Source organism: Trachemys scripta, chromosome 16 (genome assembly GCF_013100865.1).
Source record: "Trachemys scripta elegans isolate TJP31775 chromosome 16, CAS_Tse_1.0, whole genome shotgun sequence".
Classification (NCBI taxonomy): Eukaryota; Metazoa; Chordata; order Testudines; family Emydidae; genus Trachemys; species Trachemys scripta.
Window position 1 is genome coordinate 20,223,523 of NC_048313.1, and position 24,630 is coordinate 20,248,152.

General features: G+C 42.9%; 1 protein-coding gene across 6 annotated transcripts in view; it reads right to left on the minus strand.

Annotated features, from left to right (window-relative positions):
* ATF7 (activating transcription factor 7) overlaps positions 1 to 24,630 on the minus strand; it is a 119,300-nt gene that overhangs the window by 56,561 nt on the left and 38,109 nt on the right. For all 6 annotated transcript variants that reach the window (XR_004648335.1, XM_034791844.1, XM_034791845.1 and 3 more), the window contains exon 2: positions 23,651 to 23,719. Coding sequence is in view for 5 of the 6 variants with exons in the window: in XM_034791844.1 (XP_034647735.1) it covers positions 23,651 to 23,698 (48 nt within the window). In the remaining variant the exon portion in view is untranslated. The remainder of the gene's footprint in view (positions 1 to 23,650; positions 23,720 to 24,630) is intronic.

Sequence of the window (24,630 nt, forward strand, 5' to 3'; positions counted from 1 at the left end):
CACATGGAAGGGGAAATTGTTCTGGGGATCATGAATGGCTGGATATCGGACAATATTTCCATTAAAGGTTCACGAAAGACAAATTCTCAGACCCTGAAGAGGTCTGAGAACCTGATCTCTCAAGAGTTTCCATTTTGCATCTTAAGCTTTATGACTGTGCAAATCATTCTACATAGTACTCTGGTATCCCCCCAAAGCCTCATCCGCTCCACTAAATGGATTCAGTGAAATACCCAGAAAATTAGAATGTGCGAGTCAGTTTTCCATATCCTGATCCAGTCTGGCTGCCCCTTGCATTAGTCATCTGAAATTGTTACGCAACCTGGTCTTTCAAAAGCTGCCAATTTCTTCACTACAAGTCAAGTCAGGTTTACACGTGTAAACTAGTGTTTCTTTGCTCTTCTCGTGTTCTTTTCTTAACTCCTTAGAATGTTTTCAGTTTTTGTAAGTTCACAACTGGGAGATTTCAACTGTCTGCACAAAAGGATTAAGTTTGGGAAGTATATTAGCGAGCTCCCAATCCTCCGTACTATCTGGTGTACTTAGAGGGCCAGTGAAATCCCACAAAAAGACTCTTTCTGTTCCACAATCCCCAGATGCAATTCATCTGGGTCTGGTGCTTTACTAATGTGCAGTTATAATTGCCTTCTTAGCTACTCCTGATTAATGGTAAAGCCTTTTAATGTTTTACTTTCCAGCTGCAACCCCTGAATAAAAATTAAGTGGATAAACTGTAAGTGCTAGAGAAATTAGAATTGATAGAGCCAAGCACAATGAAAGAAGGCTTTGCATAAGCTTTTCTCCACGTAGCTTTTCCAATTGCACTTTGGTTTTGATCTACAGCTTTCCTTCCCTTCCACATTTATAATTCTAAACCCCCCTTGAGCAGAGATTACCTAGCTGAGGTGCCAACTGTGTGCTGATTTTGTGATGTAGAAAAATACAGGTCACCAATGTTATTGAACAGCTGCTTTTCTACTTTATCAGATGCAAATTATGATAAAAATGTACTTGCTGTAAAAGGGAAGTGCCTCAATTTTATTTTAGATTATTATAAATCTTAAACATTTGTACAAAGATAATGCAACTCTCTTAAAAGATGGAGCCAATATAACACAGCACTCAATTTATTTTTAACTAATACCAAAACATGCAGTAAAAAATGTTTTCTCCTAACCACCAAACTGAAAGATCATATTAATCCCCTAATGTAAAAATTGCTAACAAATAAATGCCGAAGCAAAGAATTAAGATGTCAACAGAAGAGATTTCATAATGAAGAGACTGCACCTGTATCTTTGGGACTCAGAGTATCCAGTCACAGTATGTCTACACTGCAATATAAGCAAAGGATTCAAATGCAGACTCAAACCTAATCCACCCACCCCTTTCTGTCTACACACAAATCACACTAACCCAGGGCTCAGACCCAGGTTCCCAGGACCTCATGGGGGTGGAGGGACCAAGCGCAAGTCAAGCCAAGATCCACGGTTCAAGCCCTATTGCTCTGTAGTGTAGACACAGGCACCAGATTCATGCTCTGGGAGTCCACTGAAAGCATCCCACAATCCCTGGGCTGATTTTCTTTGTCCTCTGGACATTCAAGTTTTGTGGACAGTTGAGTTTCCCACACTGCACCATAAATAAAGGGCTATCATGGCCACGTTTTGGGAGGAGGCTGGGAAGTCTGGATATGGGTGGTTGGACTTGGGCTTGCATAATGCAGTGTAGATGCTAAAGCTCCAGGGTTCAACAATTCCTAACATGGGGTTGCAAATGAGTGTAGATGCTCAAGCCCTGGGTTAAAGCGAGGGTCTACAAACCTGAGTTCTACTAACCCTGGCCTACCCTGCAGTGTAGACATACCCAGACTGAACTGCCACTTAACAGATTTAAGCAGAGGCAGAGGGAAAGGCGAGAGTCTAAATAAACCTTGCACTTGCAATGTTAATAGAGTCCCATTTAGACAGTTCATTGAAATTCCTTTAGAAATACAATTACATGTCCAGCTGTATCAGAATGTGGGTTAGCAAATGAGATCTGACCCAAGGTAGTATATTGCTATGAAAAGAAAGTAAATAGTCCAGAAAACTCCACACACAATGAACAAAAACAAGACACCACGACTCTAGCCTCCCTATTGCAATATGTTGTACCATGTTTTTAAGATTACAGTCACGTCTGGACTGCTAAATCTCTGTCCCTTGTTGTTACTTTGTAACTATGAACCTGTTTGTGCCATACAGCGTCCTGCCTCTGCTATACTGCCTCAAAAGCATGCTCTTTGACTGCCCAGAAAGTCTGAACTAAATCCTCACAGCATGTAAGTGGATAAAAGGCAACAGGTGATGTTTGAATCCTAGTCAATTATACTAGCAACCATAAAACCTTCACCTGTCTACTCCCAAAAATAAACCTTGCTTATCTGACCAAGATGAGTAAGTAACAACTACACAAGACAGATTTACCATTTATAAATAACTCGAAGAAGTTCAAAAGGCAAAAACTTTAACCGTTTGAAAGACAGACTAGTTTCACTTGCACTAGATTCACTTTATGAACTGGTCTAATTTAGCAAGCTTTACTGCTGAGATTAATTTACAGCTTGTTTTGATCTGCTGCAGGATTCTCCCACTGCCATCCCTTATACATACACAATTCTTTATTGTCTAGATGTTTACTCAGGGGGAATTTTAGGACTTTAATGTTTTAATCCAGCATATAAACAATAACTAAAAAAGAAACAGCTGGTACAAGTGCTTGCAAAGTGGTGGTGCAGTTTCTTGGCTTGCATCATTAAGCAGGTGTTAAATAAAGACGATGCCATGCTCCTCACGAGATTCACCCTCACTAGAGGTTCTCAGGGAATCTTTTCCGCACAACATAAACGAGCCAAAAGCAGAGGCCCTTTGTATCCTTGTTGAAACTCCAATACCTCATTTATCCTATATTTTTATATCCCACCCTATATGCCACCAACTTCTAGCAGAAATTCCCCCTCCCCCAAAGGTAACTACCAGCAGAGCAATAAATAAATAAATAAATAAATAAATAAATAAATAAATAAATAAAGAGTGCAAAATTTCGAGACAAATTAAATATCGGGACAAACATTGGTCGGGACGCGGGACAAATGCCTAAATATTGGGACACCCTAACTGCATGGGGGTAACCCAGGGCTAGCCCAGGTGTGACACCTGATGTACACAAGCTTGGGCCACACTACCCACTTATGTTGGTATAACTACATAAATAAATAAAAAAAAAAATAATGGAGATATCCTATCTCCTAGAACTGGAAGGGACCTAGAAAGGTCATTGAGTCCAGCCCCCTGCCTTCACTAGCAGGACCAAGTACTGATTTTGCCCCAGATCTTTAAGTAGCTCCCTCAAGGATTGAACTCCCAACCCTGGGTTTAGCAAGCCAATGCTCAAACCACTGAGCTATCCCTCCTCCCTGAGTGACACAGTTATACCAACCTAACCCCCAGTGTAGCCAGCGCTATGCCAACCAGAGGGCTTCTCCCTTTGACATAGCTACCGCCTCTTGGGAAGGTGGAGTACCTACGCCTACAGGAGAAACTCTCCTGTGGGAGTAAGTAGCATCTTCACTAAGTGCTACAGCAGCGCACCTACACCAGCGCAGCGTTTTAAGTGTAGACAATCCCTTAGAAATCTCAGGACTGTTTTTAAGAAGACCCCTAGGAAATAAGGGATGTTTATTGTGAGCTCTTAACACTTCAGTTGAAGGGATGAAACTGCTGAACCTTTTACAAAGGTTTTCTTTAGTCATTGGTTAGATAGGGGCTAACAAAAGCACCCCAAAGTTTAAAGCTTATGCTCCAATACATCTGTTGGTCTTAAAGGTGCCACAGGACTCTCTGTTGCTTTTTACAAAGTTTAAAGCAGTCCCTATAAATCCCTTCTCTGAATTGCTCTTTCATTTTCATGTTTTGTAATCTTATCAGGTACATGAGCTCTCCCACCATCATAGACACTTCCAGCCTTGCCAGAAGACTTTTTTTAAAGTCTTTCGGGGCTTTTTTTTTGATTAAGCATAAAAAGGACAAGACCTGTTTTTTCCGCTACACTCAAAGGTCACATTTGACAGTACTAAACCATCTGCCAGCATGGATCAATCAATTGTTAAACATGCTACCTTAGAAATACGTAGCAGCTGCTGGGCTGAGGAGAAAGTCAGACATGGAATCAAAACTTGAGTCTCCAACCTTGCATACTGCAAATCATCAGTCCAGACTGTTCAATTTAAATACTTCCCCAGTACTTGCCAGGGATCTACAGGATCAGTGATATGGCCCCAGCTTTGGAACCATGTCTAGGAGGAACCCCTTCAGTGTGCCAGACCCCCTTCAGGTCTCAGTCTTCCTTCGCGGTAAATCTCACAGCTTCACCACTTCCTTGGACTGAACCTCAGGGCCTTCAGTACTCCTGCTTCACCACTGAGCTCCGTTCAGCAAGTCCAATGGAAACGGACTCCTGATAGAGATTTGTACATTCTCCGGGGATTAATGCACCTCACCAAGCATTTGCAATGACACTCAAACAGCATTGTGAAAACAGTAGGGTTTATGCGTTAATTGGAACACAGCATAGGAAGTCCTTAGGTGAGCACAGTGAACTGAAGGTTAAAGCATAGTCCATTCTGGTTAGCTCAGAGCCCAGCCAAGCTGTAGTGAACCCCTTGGTTCTAGCTCTGTTTCTATCAGACATCCTTTGTCAGACTCCAGGTGAGAGCCCTGATTCCCTCCAGCAGCCAACTCTTATCCCCCCCACTTCATCTCTCTTCAGTCCTTTGATCTCGAGCAGGTGGATGGTTGTTCAGCTTCCCTAAGGAGAGGCTGAGAAGTACATATCCCTCTGTGTTGTTGGTTGGTAGGTGCCAATATCCTGGTGACTGGATTCACCATTGTCTTCTCAAAGGCTCCACTGATATGGAGACTAAGGCTCAGATAGTTAGGCAACACCCACACTTCTCTCTCTTTCCCTGCCTTGAGAGCAAACAGACTCCTTCCAATCACTGGGTAACAATGCAGCATATAGGGGAAACTGAGGCATAAATAGGATTCAAAAATACTACAAAATATTCCCACTTCATTACATTACCCACTTCCCTTTGGGAGAGTCACTTTGGGAACAGAGATGGATTCAAACTGCATTTCTGTTTGCTAGGAACAGTTCTAAAGGGTCCTTCTCTGGTTTGAGCATTGGCCTGCTAAACCCAGGGTTGCGAGTTCAATCCTTGAGGGGGCCACTTAGGGATCTGGGGCAAAATCAGTACTTGGTCCTGCTAGTGAAGGCAGGGGGCTGGACTCAAGGTCCCTCCCAGTTCTAGGAGATGGGATATCTCCATTGTGAAGCTAGTTAGCAAAGTATTATGGGGCTAAGAAGCCAACTTAAAAAGGAAACACGCAGACAGACATCCTCCTAAAAATATAGGCAGGGGCAGAACATCACTGTTAAAAAACCATTAACAGTCTTCTGGTAGACAATGACAATTAGCATGCAGTCACTGGAGAGACCAAGGGAAAAGATGATCAACACTCTGAATCAGAGGAGAATGGAAGTTTTCTGGGCAGTAATGCTGGACTCTTTGGTACTGTCTACAGTAGAGAAAAAAAAAAGCTGTGTTAAGAGAAGGCCTAGGCCCATCTCAATCAGCTACACTGAGGTAAAATGACAATTTGTCCTGTCTACACATCCTAACTATCACATAAAAATATACCTTTTCACCCCAGGTAGGGATGCCCTTTATGGGCTGAGAAGGCACTGACCAAACTGAGGGTGTATCCACACTAGGAAAAAAGGTATCAGCTAACAGTAAAATTGTAGCGAAAACAACGTTCACCTAATGTGTGAAAACTACAAAGAGCCCTATCATCTCTAGGAATCTCTCTCACATTAGCTAATGTGAAGATAAGGCCCAACCTTCCTCAACAGTATATTAGCAGTCATTAAAGGCTGACAGACTGGCAAAATCTCAATTTAGAAACCAATTAGATCCCACTACAAACCTTCTCCCTTCTAAACCTCAGGAAATGGTGACATATTTTAGGACTGGCTCATAGTCTTAGACTATTCCTCAATGCGAGGATGATGTCTGCCAAGGGGGTTCATTGGTGGGTTTTTAAGTGGCTGAGGAGCCCAATTCGTGCCCTGCAGATTTTCTCCACAGAAGTGACAGGTGTAATCTTGGAGGAGACAGTTGTTGGCTGGAGTGTTGTGCCCTTTCTTTCCTCCTTTGTCGCTTCTCTGTCTCATGAGCACGTCTGTTCTCCTCAAAGTGAGCTGTGACTTGGTGTCTGGTGTGGCGCCGCCGTGTTCTGTTCCACGCCGAGTCCTCCCAGTTTGTTGGGTGGATGCCTCCCTTTTTAAGGTGTATTTTCAGTAGGTGTGTGAAGCGCTTTCGCTGCCCTCCGCGAGCCCTTCTTCCCTGACTTAACTGAGAGAAGAGTACTTGCTTCAGGAGGCAAGTGGCAGGCATACGTACACCATGGCCAGCCCAGCGGAGCTGGTGTTTCATGATCTGCACTTCCATAATGCTGATATTGGCTGCAAAGAGAACGCTGATGTTAATATATCGGTCTTCACAGCTGATCCTGAGAATCCTCCTGAGGCAGCGTTGCTGGAACCACTCCAGCCATTTGAGATGTCTTCTGTAAGTCATAGTACAGGGGTCGGCAACCTTCAGCACATGGCCCATCAGGGTAATCTACTGGTGGGCCGTGACATTTTGTTTACGTTGACCGTCTGCAGGCACGGCCCCCCGCAGCTCTCAATGCCCGCGGTTCGCTGTTCCCGGCCACTGGGAGTTGCGGGGGGCTGTGCCTGCGGACGGCCAACAAACAAAATGTCTCGCGGCCCTCCAGCAGATTACCCTGATGGGCTGCATGCTGAAGGTTGCCAACCCCTGTAATAGTAGATCAAAATAGCAAAGGTAGATCCATATAGGAAAGATCAAACACAGATGGGATCACATGAGGTTAATGAACTTGCAAGCAGTTTTCAATACTGATGTGTTAGCCAAATTCAGTATTTTGAGTAGAGCTGTGAGAATGTGTACAAAGAAACCAGAAATAATGTGAAAATTGTCTGGTTTTGTCACAAACAAGACTCAGAGCATGTTTTTAGAGCAATTCACTCAAATTGTTAAGAAAGACCCTGGCTCAATTTGTGGCTTCACAACGACAGCATATAAAGTTTGCAGGTGTAATACAGACTCAGAGAAAACTCTGTAGGGTTTTCATTGAGTTTGTTCACTGCAACCTATTCAAAGCAGAACGGACAAACATGACAAAGGCTTAGAAAGTGAAACCGCTAGGTTTTCCCCTGCAGCGCTGATTCTGGTTCCAAAGAGAAGGGATGCTCAACTGTTGTGGATCAGGGAGAACCAGAAACAGTAATCAGAACAAGGCAGGCTCTCAGGACTATCTTGGTAAACTCAGCAAAAACAAAAAAATTTAAAAATCATTAGAAGTCTGGCACCACATGAGATATTCCAGATCTGGTTCTATTAGCTATACTGGCCTGCAAAAGTCTGCTTGCAGCACAACCAACTGGCATGGCAGGTGTGAAATGCGTGCAGCGGGACCGCTCACATTTCAGTAACCCGTAAGAGGGAAGAATGTTAATACCTTCTTTTAAATATTAAGCCCTGAGTAAAGCACATATCAACTAATACTGCTGCTAAATCTGCATCCCAATGCATTGTGGAAAGCCCAGTTTCCAAGCAGGGGGACAATCTACTTGACCGGTATCCAAACTAATTACATTATTGAAGCAGGTTTTCATTCCCCACTCTCCTTTGAGTTAGATATGGCATCAGAACCCTCAGAGAAAGAGAAAGAACAATTCTTAACCAGAACCTACTCTATAATAGTTAACAGATAAAAATGAATGCCAAAGCATTCCTGTATATACAAAACCTACAACTTTCTCCTTCAGTGCGGCCCAATGAGAAGTGAATGGCTTAATAGTCCACATGAACTCTTCCCTGGAAGCGGAGGTTCAAACTCCAACAGCATTAGATTCTGTATACTTCTTTTGGACAAAGGGATAAGTTCTAAGATGATCTTCTTTTGAAGATCTTTCTGCACTCTGTGAAAACAAACATGTCAATAAACAGCACAATGGTGGGGTGTTGCCTTGGTGTAGATAGCCAAAAATACATCCTCCCAACTATGCTGTCACGGAAAACTCTGCATATCAACTGGCTCCTTTGCTCCAAAAGTAGCTCACTTCAGAGGAACTTCACAGTACAAGAGGAGCTAGAGAAATGTAACTATATCCATTCAGATCCTTAGCTACTCCACAGCCATGTGTTTATTTCTTCCGTGTGGCCTTGTACTTGACGCCAAGTATCCGGGTGTTCGATTGCAGGACACATGCCTGATGTGGCAGTAGAAAATGTCCCAACATACACATCATCTTTCTACATCAGTTCTGTTGGCAGGACTTGATTTAAAGAGGATCTCTAGATTTTAAAGCCTCAAGAGGTGGTCTACAGCCTCAGCATAACCTTTCCAACATTGCTGGTGTGTGTGTGAAGAAAATCCAAGCAATGGTTTGTTTGGAGCCAAAGTCAATATTTTACTGATTTTAATTGCTAAGGCATCTTACAGCAACCAGCATGGCTGAAAAAACCTGGTAAAGAGATTACTTTGGAACAGCAGTTCACCAGAATGGATAGCCATGTTATAAAGAGAATCATCATCAATCATCATCCAGGCTTTTAGTTACCTCCTCACTCATCTCTGCAGTGAAATCTGGTAGGAAGATCACATCCCAATACAACAGCACTGCAAACATACATCCCACTTATCCATTTCTGAGAATATTCCTTGAATTAATAGCTAGAAAGGAATGCAGTGTGATTTCTTTTAAGCTACCTAACTCAGTGTGTGTATAAATATTTACTTCATGTCACCAGAAGGAGGCGGCTACAGAATTGACTTCTAGTTCAAACGTAGCTGTTCCAATAGAGTGTTTTCAAATGTTATAAAGTTAACACTCTCTACAGCCACATCAGTGATACGTCTGCAGCAGTCTCCATGAGCCCCTTTGTTTGGAACACCAAGATTTATGGTGCCACATGTGTAACCACACAGAATGGGCAGACAGGTCTTCAGTAACACAGGAACTAAAGACAGAAATATTACATTTCTGAAGCACCTTTCAGGGGATATCAACATGCTTTACAGGCACACACAGTGCAGATATGCTCAGAAAAGAAGACTCCATTCTTATAAAATCACAGCTCTCAACCTTCAAACCTGCCAATGTGACAAGCCATCAAAATGGGTGACAAATGACTGAAGAGCAGAACACCTGGGATTTGTGTACATCATGCAGTAGTTGACAGACTAGAATGTTTCTTCACTATAAAACCTCTTTAAAAAGGATGGCTTTGGACTGTGTTAAACAAGCCAGTTTTGCTGGACTGTGGTGTGCTTGGCACACCTATCGGCCTATTCCTGTACTTTCAAAAGTGGCCTCTAGTCACTGGTGCTGCAGCCGCCCTTATAGGGCAGAGTCAGGCCTCTCCATCCAGCCCTTCATAAGTGGGTTGAGGAGGAAGTGATTCCTGCCCCGGGTCTCTGTAGGAAAGGGGGCCCTTTTCAGTGTCATTGAGTTCCGTATATTTTACTATATTTGTTATATTTAAGTTTCCACAGCAAAATTAGCTCATAGACAAGTTCTTACTTCTAGAGCTGCAAATGCACTCTGAAATGTCGGGCAAAGGTCAAACGGTGTTCTCTCTACCTCCATGGCCATCAGTAACAAAAAGCTTCTCCCATAGTAGATATTTGGCAGCAGCGGGCCATGCCAAAGGCAGAATGGAATCCGGCTCAATCTTCACTTGTTTTTGTCAACAGGCCAGCAGATATGGGCTCAAGGACTCAAAAGTAGATCCAGTATGGTGTGTAAGACGGGGACACTAAGAGATTCACTTTTCCATCTGTAATGATGCAGTAAGATCAGTACTACATTACAGAAATCTCAGGGGTCCACCTACTTTAATGCACCTTTATCACAATGGTGCAAAAATCCTTACAGAAAACACTGCAAAGTTGGGGAGGCCAATATCCCTTGTATAGCGGGGAGAGGGAGTAATTTTACAGTCAATCAGAGCTGGCTTTTGCCAACTTTAGGCAGGAATGCAAAAGGGGAAGAGTTAGCAAATAGTAGGGGTGTCAAAGTCACACAGACCTTTTTAGGTATTTTGCAATATATGACCCCACCACCACCATCCTGCAAACAAACAGTCTGGAGCACCTAACTCCCACTAAGGTCAATGAGAGTTCTGCATGTTACGAGCGGCAGGCTCAGACCTATGATTTTTTTTTTTTTTTAAATATTGGTAGACTTGCTATCTAAACAAATTATCCTACAGTGCAAGTACTGCCCAAAAATCCTAGTAGCATGTCCTGATGAGAAGATGGCAGCCACCATATTAAAAGTGCAATCCCTAATTAAAACCTCAATAGGGAGAAGGGAAAGAGAGACTTGTGCTCCTTGCAAGAACATCCTATTCCTGGTTATTTTTTTTAGAGTTTGTTTTTGTTATTAAAAGCTTACTTTTTCAGAGGTGATTGACATTGAAGTTTCTTGACATGCCCACAGCAGAGTCCCATTAAACACATTGGTATCTATGTTTTTATTTAGAAAAGGGGAATTCAGAAAGCTTTTCAGACCCACTTCCATTTGACAGACAAGTGTCTCTGCCAGTACAGCACAGCAGGCGTGCTTCTAATGTAAAGCAGGAATGATATTCTTAAAATTTGCAATGAATACTAACCATAGGAATGATGAAGTTTCAAAAAATACAGGAAATGTTGCTATTAAATATTATTTAAGTCTTTAATTATACTTTAAAACAGGCATTTTATAAAAAGTAGTTCTATTATAGTGCTTTTGTAGTTAAAGGTCTGTCAACATTTCCATTTTAAACCTTCATTTCTAGGGGGTTTATAATGTGGTCATAAAAATTCATTCTAGGTTGGAACTTGGCATGCAGGGACTCAGCCTAGAAGCAATTTTTTTTTTTTATTATTATCCAATTTGGTTTAAATTGGTTTGGCTGTTAAGTTATAGGTGTGTAAAAAATAAAAGTTTACTGGTTTCAGATGCTTTTTTCAGCTTATTATTCAAAATTAGCTTCCACCTGCCCACTTCCAAAAATACATTTTCAGTGAGAGGTGGGACCTGTTATTTCACTGCATTGACAATACAAGAGTTCCAATTCTTAAAAAAAAAAGTAAGTCAATGCAATACTGAAAAACTGAAAAAAGGTACTATAAGCAACTTACTATGAACTCACATTTCTCAAGTCTCCAAGTGTTAACAGTATATAATGTACCATCTACCACTTTGTGTTTGGTATGTAGGTACTGGAAGTAGTAGGGGCCTTAATCTGAAAGAAAATACTTCTGTAAATCTGCATTCCAGTAACATACTAGAAGGATTTTAACCAAGATGTTTCTCTGTAGAATTTTATTTCTTTAGTTTTATTCAGCTATAGCAGTTTCAAACAAGGATAAGTGAGGTGGGAGGAAGACCGAGTTTATCCTGCTAGGAATCTTTCAAGGTATCCTCGGATGCTTCCTTGAAGAATTAATTTTTTTAAAAAGCAATGAAATTAGAATGTATGGTTCAGATCTTTAAGTCATTTAGGTGCAGCAGCAATACAAGAGCTCACGATCAAGCGTGCCACATACATGCACTGGGCAACAAAACCCATGCAAAAGAATGAAAGCTTGAAAATGGAATGAGGTTTTGCCTCTGAATTGTCATATGTTTTGTTCAAGTTTGACCATTTTATATCCAGAATTTTATTCAATATTTATCTGACAAGGGGACTGTCAGCTAAATAAAGATTTTAGTTAGTGAACATCACTCCAACAGGCTTATTGACAGTTAGGCCTTATCTAAGTCACACAGTTTTGTCAACGAAAGTCCGCTTTTGTTGACAAAAAACAGGGGAGGTCTGTAGACTGCAATGCTCCTTCTGCCGACAAAAAACTCTCCTGCTTTGCCGACAAAATAAAACCACCTCCATGAGAGGCTTAGAGCTTTGTGCGGCAAAGTTATATCGACAAAGTGTCAGTGTAGACACTGCACTTGGTTACGTCTCTATAATTGGCCTCCAGGAGGCATCCCACAATGCTCATTTTGACCACTCTGGTCAGCAGTTTGAACTCTGCTACCCTGCACCCAGGTACACAGGCATCTGTCCCTCTCCATTTAAAGGCCTGGGATTTTTTTACATCCCACTTCCTGTTTTCTTGGCATGGACAGCTCACATTTGATCTTCCCAGCTGACTGTGGCAGCTCCACACAGCAAATGCTCCCCCACTTGGAGCACACCTGAGTTGTTGGATCTGCTGGCACTGTGAGGAAGAGGAGACTGTAGAGTACCAGTTCCACTCCAGCCATAGGAACTTTAATACCTATGGTCAGATTTCCCGTGACTTGTTGGATAAGGGCTACGAACGGGACACCCATCAGAGCCATGCAAAGACAAAGGAGCTGTGGCAGACATACCAGAAGGCAAGGGAGACAAATCATCGCTCTGGTGCTGCACTGAAGACCTGCCACTTCTATAAGGAGCTGGAGGCCACCCTTGGTGGCGACCCCACCTCCACTGTTTAGATCCTCATTGATACTTCAGCAGGGCCTGGAGACAATGGACTCAACCCTGAGGACCAAGTCGTGGATGACTAGGTCGAGTTGGAGGACCATGTGGCGCACACGGCAGGCCTGTCCAGTGGCACAGCGAGTCGAGACTTCTTCTCTACTCCAGAAGGGTCTAGCCCCGGGGTGGGCAAAATACAGCCCATGGGCCTGATTCGGCCTGTCATAACTATAAAGGGAAGGGTAACAGCCCTCCTGTGTACAGTACTATAAAATTCCTCCTGGCCAGAGACTCCAAAATCCTTTTACCTGTAAAGGGTTAAGAAGCTCAGGTAACCTGGCTGACACCTAACTCAAAGGACCAATAAGGGGACAAGATACTTTCAAGTCTTGGTGGGGGAAGGCTTTTGTTTGTGCTCTTTGTTTTGGGGGTTGTTCGCTCTTGGGACTGAGAGGGACCAGACATCAATCCAGGTTCTCTAAATCTTTCTGAACAAGTCTCTCATATTGAGATGACTTGTTCAGAATGATGATGATGATATATGCATTCGAAGAAGTGGGCTGTAGTGGGCACGAAAGCTTATGCTCTAATAAATTGGTTAGTCTCTAAGGTGCCACAAGTACTCCTGTTCTTTTTGCGGATACAGACTAATACGGCTGCTACTCTGAAATCTCTCCTATTTCCAACTTGTAAGTAAACAGCCAGGCAAGGCGTGTTAGTTTTTAATCTTTGTTTTCTCAACTTGTAAACGTACCTTTTTGCTAGAGTGTTTCTCTCTGTTTGCTGTAACTTTGAACCTAAGGCTGGAGGGGATTCCTCTAGACTCTAAGTTTGATTATCCTGTAAAGTTATTTTCCATCCTGATTTTACGGAGATGATTTTTACCTTTTTCTTTAATTAAAAGCCTTCTTTTTAAGAACCTGATTGATTTTTCCTTGTTTTTAAGATCCAAGGGGGTTGGATCTGTATTCACCAGGGAATTGGTGAAGAGTCTCTCAAGGCTACGAGGAAATTAGCACTTTGGGAGTGGTGGCAGCGGACCAGATCTAAACTGGTAGTTAAGCTTAGAAGTTTTCATGCAGGCCCCCACATTTATACCCTAAAGTTCAGAGTGGGGAAGCAGCCATGATACGGCCCATCAAACATTTCTGTCCGGCCCGCCAGGATCTTTGGCTGCCCCCTCACAATCTCCGGGCCGCTAAAAGTCCTACGGTGCAGCGCGGTGCTCAGGCAGGCTGCTTGCCTGCCGTAGCCCTACACCGCTCCTGGCATGGCTCTGCGCACAGCCTCCGCCCCCAGCACCATCCTCACAGTTCCCATTGGTCGGAAACTGGCCAATGGGAGCTGCAGGGGTGATGCTTGCAGGTGCGGGCATCACACTGAGACCCGCTGTCCCTCTCTTCCCAAGGGGCACGCAGAGATGTGCCAGTAGCAGCCGGCCGCAGCCGCTTCCAGGAGCTGCATGGGACCATGGCATGCAGGCAACCTGCCTGAGCCGCCGGCTGGGAGCCGCCTGTGGTAAGTGCCTCCTGGCCAGAACCTGCACCTTGCACCCCCTCCCACACCCCAACTCCCTGCCCCAGGTCAGAACCTCCTCCTGCACTCAAATTCCCTCCCAGAGCCCACACCCCAACACTCGCACTAGCCCAGAGCTCCCTCCTGCACTCAAACTCCCTCCATTAATACAGTAGAAATGTGTGGCCCATGACGACTTACCAAAATTCATGGAGTGGCTCCCCTGCGAAAATTACTGCCCACCCCTGTCTAGCCAGTCCCAGCAATCAGTCCTCTTCCATATCATGCATGCTAGAGAGAGCTCTGATAAGTGATCTTTTTTGAGTTGATGCTGTTCAGTTATATGAACTAACACAAGAACTAGGAATCACCAAATGAAATTAATAGGCAGCAGGTTTAAAACAAATAAAAGGAAGTATTTCTTCACACAAAGCACAGTCAACCTGTAGAACTTCTTGCCAGAGGATGTTGTGATGGCCAAGACCATAACAGGGTTCAAAAAAGAACTGGATAAATTCATGGAGGATAGGTCCATCAATGGCTACTAGCCAGGATGGGCAGGGATGCTGTCCCTAGCCTCTGTTTGCCAGAAGCTGGGAATGAGCGACAGGGGATGGATCACTTGATGATTACCAGTTCTGTTCATTCCCTCTGGGGCACCTGGCACTGGCCATTGTCAGAAGACAGGATACTGGGCTAGATGGACCCTTGGTCTGACCCAGTAGGCCCATTCTTATGAGGCACAGCTGTCCTTTGCTTTGTATATTCTAGAAGAGGGTGAAGGAATAGAAATGCAAACACAGCTAGTCTGGTACATGTGCTTCACATTCCTCTGTGCAGCTAAACAGTGCAGCAGAACGGTGTTAATGCAAACAGATTTCATGGGAATCCTCCAGAGAGATCTCTAGGAAAAACTTTCCTGGAGGTACTTGCCAATCCTCTACTGAAGTTTCCTTGGCAGTGCTGCTTTGTTCCTTTCCCCATTCTAGGAAGCTTCCCCATGCCAATGAGCAATCACTTGTGCAGGGTGTGTTGTTAATTGGTATTTAATAAAACAAACTCTCTGAAAGATAAGCAATCTTTACTTGTCTCCTACATGTGGTTGTTGCTGCTGGTAGTAATATACATTGTCAATTTGATCATTTGCAGACTGCAAATCCCGGTCAGGAATCACCACAATTTTTATGCAAGGCAGCAAGTTAACAAAGCATGGCAGAGTGATGCATAGAAAAAAAAAACCAAAACATTACTGGGTCTCATTGTCAAAATGGTGCCTCAAAGCCTCCCTGATTCGAATAGCCCCCCATTGTGCCCCTTCAATAGCCCTGGTATCTGGCTGGTCAAATTCAGCAGCCAGGCGATCTGCCTCCCTGCTCCACCGTGGGGGAAAACTTTTCACCCTTAGCCTCACAAGTATTATGGAGTGTGCAGCACGCTGCTATGACCACAGGAATATTTTCCTCTTTTAGGGCTAACCTGCCATAAAAGCAAACGCCAGCGCGCTTTTAATCTGCCAAAGGCACATTCTACAGTCATTCTGCACCTGCTCAGCCTATTGTTCAAGTGCTCCTTGTTGCTGTCCAGATTTCTCCTGTAAAGCTTCCATGAGCCACTAGAGCAAGTGGTACGCTGGGTCTCCCAGGATCACCATGGGCATTTCAACATCCCCCCACTGGAATCTTCTGGTCAGGTAAGGAAGTCCCTGCTAGAAGCTTTCTGTATAGGCCATTGTTTATGAAGAGGCATGCATCATGCACCTTCCTGGACCACCCCGAATTGATGTCAATTAAATGTCCATCGTGATCCACAAATGCCTGCAATACCACAGAGAAGTACCCCTTTCTCTTGATGTACTCTGTTGCAAGATGGTCCAGGGCCAAAATTAGAATATGCGTACCATCTATCGCCTGGCCGCAGTTAAAGAATCCCATTGCTGCAAAGCCATCCAATATTTCACGCCAATTGCCAAGAGTCAGTCCTTCGTAGCAGGATGCAATTAATGGCCCTGCACATTTGAATTACCGCAGCCCCAGTGGTCGACTTCCTGACTCCAAACTGATTCGCGACCGACTGGTAGCAGTCTGGAGTCGGCAGCTTCCAAACAGTGTTCTGTGCTGTTATTTAGTTCTAAATTTACCCCTAAATGTGTCTTCTAAGGGACCAGCACACAGTGGAAGTGTTGGTAATGCTGCTAAGCATAAGCAGGTGTCAAACAGTGATCGTCAATATCGATATAGCAAAAGGTGGAATTGTTGCAGAAATTGGAAAAGGGCACATCGGTACGTTGTTCCATTTATTCACCTTGGCAAAATAAAAATAAAAAGAGACCCGCTCATACAATACTGTGTTGACCTCCTATGGTTCAGCAAATTCTCTGGTTCGGCACCAGTCAGGTCCTGAGGGTGCCAGACAAGAGGTTCAACCTATAATTGAATGCTGCTATGTGCTGTGCACACATGCCTGATTAGTTGATGGGGCCAGTTGCACACAGGCATTATTGATGAGCCCAGGCACGTACAACCTTCACCATGAGGAGCACTCCTCTCAGATTTTATTCTATACACAGTTGCTGATGGAGAAGATATTCTCCGACTGCACTCTACTACCACAGGTCTGCCTCCCATCCCCCAGTTAAACACTTAAAAAAACCCCCGAACAAAACACTTCATTGTTCAGGCTTCACACACTATGCCTAACACAAACCCAGAACTTGAAAATTAAACCATCTACTAGAATTTACCCGCTCTTCCTCCATATTGTTGTGTATAGCAGTCCTAACTGCTTCACAATGGAGTTTTTTCCTGTATAGTTCATCTTAAGATTTCCCTACACTGGAGATTTCCAGCCACTGATGTACCTGCACCAGTACAAACCCTACTGTAGGCAGGCAAAGCCGTTCTTTGCATTGGTGCAGTTCACCCCCTACTCGGAATCGGGATAAGCTGAGCTGGTGCAGACAGTAGTTTACGCTGTCTACAGTGATGGCTTATACCAGTAGCTGTCATGGTGGCTGGAAACGGCACATCTCCAGGGCAGGTAAGGCTTTAGCACTCTACATATTCTATGCCACTGGAAATTCTGAAGCATGGAGGGGACAGACGGCCACTGGAAAGCCTCACAGAGAGAAGAGAATTTTTTTTCTCTTTAATATCAGAGCTTGAACAACAGGAATAATCTATATTCATTTGTATTATACAGGCGATAAAACACACCTTAGCTTCAGTTCCACATTTAGCCAATCACAGAAGCCATTTGTTGCCTCGTATATTACAAAGCAATAGAGATTTAAGGGATAATGGTCATAGCGGCAGAGTATACAAAGCAATAAACTGCTTTTGAGGTTGGTTAAATGCCAAGCGATGCTGCAGCTTCAATGCCATAAACATTATTTCTATTATATGACAAGATAAGAGGATACAATAAGCCACAAAGAAGAAAAATCATTTTCCTGCCCTCCTGAAAGTTCTGGGCTTCTAGTTTCTTGGACTTTCCAGGGACATCACCTCAATGGTATGGGCTTAGAAGGGAATAAATTCTTAAATTAAGGGTGGGTTTAAGACCCAAACGATTGTGAGAGGAAATGGCTTGTATAAAAGTGATGATGAGATTCTGTAAGTGATGTGTCACTTAAAAACGAAATGTTCTGTTTTTCGGGTGGTAACTGGCCGAAGTCGTCCTCCTTGTAGATTCTATTCAACATTATTGCATCTCCATTAAAACAGCTCTCTAATTTAGTCAACTGTTATGGATGAAGCATATTAATAATGACCTTCTTTCCATTATAACGCTCCATAAAAATCCAAAAAGTGTGCAACCCGCACAGATAGCATTATAAAGCAGGTGGAAGTAGTGAGAGGTACATTCCATTATCAAACACACACACACACACACACACACACACACACACACCATTTTGCACCATCAATCAATGATTCAATTCCACTTTCAATCCCGAATCTTGGAATTGCTTTTAAGAGGTAGCTACACATTTTTACATATTTTTATATAAAGCAGAAAACAGGCACAGAAATTAAGTGACCTGCCTCAGGTCACAGTAAATCAGTGGCAGAACTGTGAACAGAATCCATGCCTTCCTCTCAGACCTTTGCCCTAGATGTCTAAAATGCTTAAACCTGGTAAAATCCTACCTTTTATTAATGAGTCAGTGCTGTATCATTACACATTTTTAGTCAATATCTTTCCACTGTAACGACAGCATTAAAGTTTATTGCTAACATTTAGTTCCAAAGGGTGTAGTTAATCACAGGGAGTGTATTTTAAACGGGGTTAGAAGACTATTTTAATAATCATTAGGTAGTGCATGACACCTTGCCCAACAGGACCTTTTGGATCCGTTTCACATTACGCACAACAAAAGCATTACACAAGGCACAGTTTTGCAGCTACTATAATCAATACAGAGACTAACATGCTTCTTTATTTTCTTCTCTCTCTGAAGGAAATGTGTTGCAGCCAAGGGACACATTCTTGTTTGTTCAACAGCTCCTCTTTCTGGCAACGAGGGAGGGGGTAAGCGGGGGAAAAAAAAAAAAAAAAAAGAAGTGTCATCTGTCCTCTTTAAAAAAAAAGAACACACACACACACCAGATAAACGACCTTCAGCAGAATCTTTTTTAAAACGTATATGCAGCACATTTAGAACTCAGCTGGGTCACATCAGACTCACTGTTGGGAAGTAATCATGTACAGAATCCAAAAATAGCAGCCATTAAAGACCTAGCAACCAAAACATGTTTACATACCCACTGCAAGCTCACTAGTTTTGATTATATGGTGAGTATAGTAAGATCTTCTAATCTATTTTAGGTATCCACTCCCCTCATCTGCCTTTATCACAGCATTTTTCTAATTTCTATACAGAAGCAGTGGAGGGGAAGGGAAAACGAGCAAGAAAGGAAGTAAAGCGAGAGGCTGGTCACAACCACATAGGAAAAGAAGAGCCAACTGACAACTCATATAAGGAAGTCATGGACTTCTCCCTTTAGCAAAACTGTGTGTGTGACTGGCTTCATATCAGTTGTTCCAAGTCTGCTTTTCAGAGCTATTTGCATTGTTCTGCTTTCTCCTTTTCCCTCTTCTCTTGGGCTCACATGCTCTTTAATGCAGTGTTTCCAAATGGTGGGTCACTGAAGAGCATAATTGGAGTTCTGAATTGGAAATAAAACCAGGAGAGACAGCTTGTGGCTGTCTGCCCAGGGTCATATTTGCACAAATGCATGGATAATGACAGTTTTAAGCTGTTTGGTCTTGAAAATAGTGTGAGTGTAAAACACACACACACACACCCCCAACAGCCACCCAGGAATGGGAGCATGATTCTAAGATTTAAAACAAGGGAAAAGAATGGGACACGTGAACAGAGAACTCCAGGCAGCACCTACCGCCCTGCAAAGGAGTTCAAGGAGTCAGAGGACACTACCCAAAGGAACTCCGCCAGCTATGCAAGATAGTCACATATAGGGGCCCCACAGCTCCCTCAAGCTTCCCCCTTCTGGTCTGACAGCGTGTTTTGGACAATGTTCAGAGGGAGCTGAGGAGGCAAACTCATGGCTTTTGGGGATCACAGATGGGGGGTGTCCACAGGAAAAGATGGGGGGGGTAAAGTGCAGCAGGGGTCTCTGGAGGAGCCAGGAAAAGAGGCTGTAACCTGGCACACTGCAGGTAAGTGCACCAGGGTCTCGGACAGGTGCCTGATCGACAGCCCTGCAGACTGAGGTTTAGAAAGTCTGCACTGCAGCAAGGAAAGCTTCATCTTCCAACGTCCCTCACCCCTGACCTGAAGGGACAGTCCTCCAGAGTGAAGAGAAGAGCCCCTCCCCTACATTCATCCATCCAATCCTTGGCCTCTGCTGCAACTGGCAATAACAGGACAATCACGGTCATACTGTGATGGTAACTTCTATAACCTTTCTATTGGGAGCTGGACAGACTTATTTCATACAGGATATTGAATGTAGTTATTAGCTTCAATATTTTGAGTCACAAGTTCTTTGGGGGCAGGAATTGTCTCTATTTCCTTGGGAAAGGTCTAGTTAGTACAATGCTGTAAGCAATATCATATTAATAGTATCTTGGACCCATGTTTTCAAACTTAAAGTTGGGCATCAAAATTAAAAGTACAGTAGCCTGATTTTCAAAAGGTGCTTTCCCCCCACAGCTCCCACTGATTATATCAGGAGTTGTAGGTGCTCAGGATCTTTGAAAGGTTGGGCCATTTACCTAGCTGCCTACACAAAGATCTATCTTTAGCTAACTACATTTGGAAACAGTGGTCCCAATTCTTAGGCAACTTGGGGACAAATTCACCCATGGAATAAGAGGGTTCAATTATAATGGAAGCCATAGTTGAATTGGCCCTCTATATTTGAGTATATGTTTACCTGAAGAAACCCTTGTCAAAGGTCAGGGTCTGGTGCCAGAAATGACAGCACATGCCATCAGAATTTGACTACTGAAAACAGTCTCCCTGAAGGGATGGTCCCCCAATTTCTACTATAAAAATCAAGTTATTAAAAGCTACCAACCAAGCTTACATACACCTGGGGAAGGGTAAGCCTGCTGACCCCATATTTCCTTGGTTGCATTGAAAAAAGGTTGTCTATGGCAAAATTAACTTCAGCTGACATTCTGCCTCCCTAAATGCATTCAAACTTGGATATTGACCTCCACATGGTCCCAGACTGTCTATGGTTTCTCTGGGTTATTCACTAGCTGCATTCCACTGCAGAGGTGGCTGCATTTTAGTGGTGAATGCCATTCTTATAGTTTGTAGAAGGCTTTAAAACCTTCAGGGTAAAGTGCACAGCTGAAAATGATTAAAGGATTGGAAAACATGCCATACAGTGAAAGTCATGAACTCGATCTATTTAGCTTAACACAAAGATAACTTGATCAGAGTCTATATGTATCTACATTAGGAACAGCAAGAATAATAAAGGGCTCTTTAATCTAGCTGAGAAATATATAAACAAGATCCAATGGCTAGAAGTTGAAGTGGACAAGTTTAAACTAGACATAAGGCGCACATTTTTAATAACGAGGGTAATTAACCATTGGAACAACTTACAAAAGGCTATGGTGGATTTTTTATTACTGGAAATTTTTCAATCAAGATTGGATGTTTTTCTAAAAGATATGCTCTAGTTCAAACAATAAAATTCAGGGAAGTCCTATGGCTTGTGTTATACACATTGTCAGCGACATGATCACAGTGGTCCCTTCTAGGCTTATAGTGTATGCATCTTTCTATCGAGCAGGAGCTGTCTACTACTGTGTCTGTACAGCAGCCAGCACAATGGGGCTGCATTCTTGATTGGCCCTTAGGCACTGCTTTAATAAAAAAAAATAATAATAACATTGATGTAAAGTTAACAATTCAACATTAGAGGGGTAGCCGTGTTTGCTGTTGTTACAGATCCAGACTAAGAGTCCTATGGCACCTTACAGACTAACAGACGTATTGGAGCATGAGCTTTCGTGGGTGAATACTCACTTTGTCGGATGCATGTCGCATCCTGTGTCCGACGAAGTGGGTATTCACCCATGAAAGCTCATGCTCCAATACGTCTGTTAGTCTATAAGGTGCCACAGGACTCTTTGCTAATTCAACATTAAAAATCAAGAATTGACAGAATTACACACAAGGAGGAGGAGGAGGAGGAGGAGGAGGAGGATTCTCCTTGAACAATGAAAGAGAAAAAAAAGCAGCCACCCTTAAAGCTCATTTGGGTGGATTTTTAAAAATTATTTAGATAAGTTTTGGGTTGCTTCAGTTGCTTACAAATCTGATTTTAGAGTTATATAACTGACGTCTTCATGTCAGTGCTCAGATACAGCAAGTACAATTTATGATGACTTGCACAATTTCAGGAACAAAGGAGAGATAAAACAGGCTACAAAATCAAATCCACATAAGGGCAGGATAAAAAAATGCATCAGATTGGACTGATACCATAAATGTTCTTAAGCAAAAAAGACTAAAACACAGCAATTGCATATTTTTTAAAAAAGTCAAAGTATCTGGTTAGTGGATTAGATTTTTCCACTACACAAAGTAGCTGTATCAAATTATCATCATCATGTTGTCTTAAAGCACATGCCTCAAAAGGTACAGAATAATCCCTTTTAATGTTCATCATGAAAGACCCAAAGAGGCATTAAAATATATTAAAAAAAAAAAATTATGCTGTGGGGGTTTATCCAGGGAATTTGTTATGGCTCTTAAGTGTGTCAATCATAATAGTTTGGCAACCCATTTCCCTGACCATTAGGTAACAAAGTGGATATGAATCACTGAAGATCTGGTTAAAAGCCACAAACCATTTAGGGGCATGCCTGTTCATCCCTTCTGAAATTTTTGCACCATAACACATAGGCTTTTAATTCATTAGCCAACAGTAACTACAATAAGGAATTTATGTAGGATTTTACCAAGTCCCCTCTGGAATGGCTCAATAGTTCATATGTTTTATTTTTTTAAAGGAAAAGTGAGAGTTGCCCAGATGGTATGGCAACAGGCGCGACAAAGGATCATGAGGCATTAGTGTTTTAATGAAGGGAAAGTGACACTGTCTGTTCTTAGAGGTTTGTTTTGCATTAAGCCAGACTTCAGGGAAGCACTAACAAGGGAGGGGGAGGGGAAATTGTCATGGACATTTACCAGCGCAGGCACAAAAGTCTACTCACCTGTTCTTTATCACATGAACAGAGGTACACCTTTACCTCGAGATAATGCTACCCGATATAACACAAATTCGGATATAAAGCGGTAAAGCAGTGCTCCAGTGGGGACAGAGCTGCGCGCTCCGGTGGATCAAAGCAAGTTCGATATAACACCTATAACATGGTAAGATTTTTTGACTCCCGAAGACAGCATTATATCGAGGTAGAGGTGTACTTTATTCACTCATAAAACCACACACACACAACCCAGGCGAGTGAGCAAAAAAGAGTTTTGCAAGGCTGCAACTAGCAGGTAACCTATGGAGGAAAAATCCCCCCCCCCCTTTTATTTTGAAAGCTCAAAATAGAATCTAGCAGTTTGGGGTTCACATAGCAGCAAACCATCAACTGTCACATTCTCAGCTGCCTTACGGAATATGCTATCACAGCTAACTCATCCTGACAGAGAAGGAATATCTGTCCTTTGGTTAAATAGCCTTGAATGAACGTGTGTAACGCTACCAGAAAACATTAACTGGAGATCAGCATGTTTTTTCTGGGCTGTGTGGGTCTTATGAAAGACACCAGCAGAATAACAATATGGCACAAAGCAAGGCAGATTTCATTACTTTGTAGTGCCTGCACTTGCTCATAACTTGGATTTACACACTGCAAATCCTCCGATCTGATTACCTCCAGTGATCATGTAAAATGCTGGCTTTAAACTCTTTGCCTCAGTGATAAAAACGGACACTTTGATTCACAACAACACATTCACAATAAAGTATACTGTAAAAGTACCTGTCCACAGCCGGGGGCATTGCACACAAACGGCCTGTCGTCTCCCATATTTCATATAGCTGGGCAAAGCTGAGGAGAAAGGAAAGAGGGATGGAAATTGTTAAATAACCTAAAAAATTCAAAATATCAGGAGCAGACTTAATTATATTCCTTTAAAGAGCGTAAGACTGCTGATATGGGGAAGAAGGGGGTTTCTGTGCCACTAGATTACATGTACAGAAAAAGGAATTCATCCAGTCTGAGTTAAATGCTGAATTAACGTGACCCAGTAATTTTTGCATTTGCAAAGAGGAAATTTTGTCTAATAGTTAAAAGAGGAGCCATGACAGCCTAGTCTAATGGTCAGGCTAAGGGATATGTAGTCAGCACTCCAGGGTTCTTTCACGGCCTGGCCTTTCTCCATCTTAGGGTATGTCTACACTGCAGCTGGGGCATGGGTAGACAGACATGGTAGCTCTGCTCAAATAAGTGCACTGAAAATAGCAGTGTAGCTAGGGGTAGCACAGGCTGTCACTCGGGCTAGCCACCTGATTACAAACCTGCCTGGACCCCCTGGATATCTCGAGCTGCCTCCCCGTGCTACTGCATGTCTGTCTACCCACACTGGGAAGAACTCTCCCAACTGCAGTGTAAACATACCCTCAGTATCCACCCCAAACCCCCATCTGTAAATGGCAACTGTACCTACATGTCTCACAGTAGGACTGTAAGAAATAATAAACATCTGCAAAACACTCCTGTATCCTCAGATGGAAGGTACTAGAGAAAAGCCAAGTATTAATCCAACTGTTTATTTTCTTCACTGATTTTTAATATAGTATACAAAGCATGTACACACACACACACACACAGAAACGTTCTATAGAAAAATGCGCTACCCAGAAGCGGTTCGATAAATCGAGTCTGCTCTGCATACAAGTTATATTTTCAATGGGAGAGAACTAAAATTTGTCATTTAATTAATTAAGGGATTATAGGAG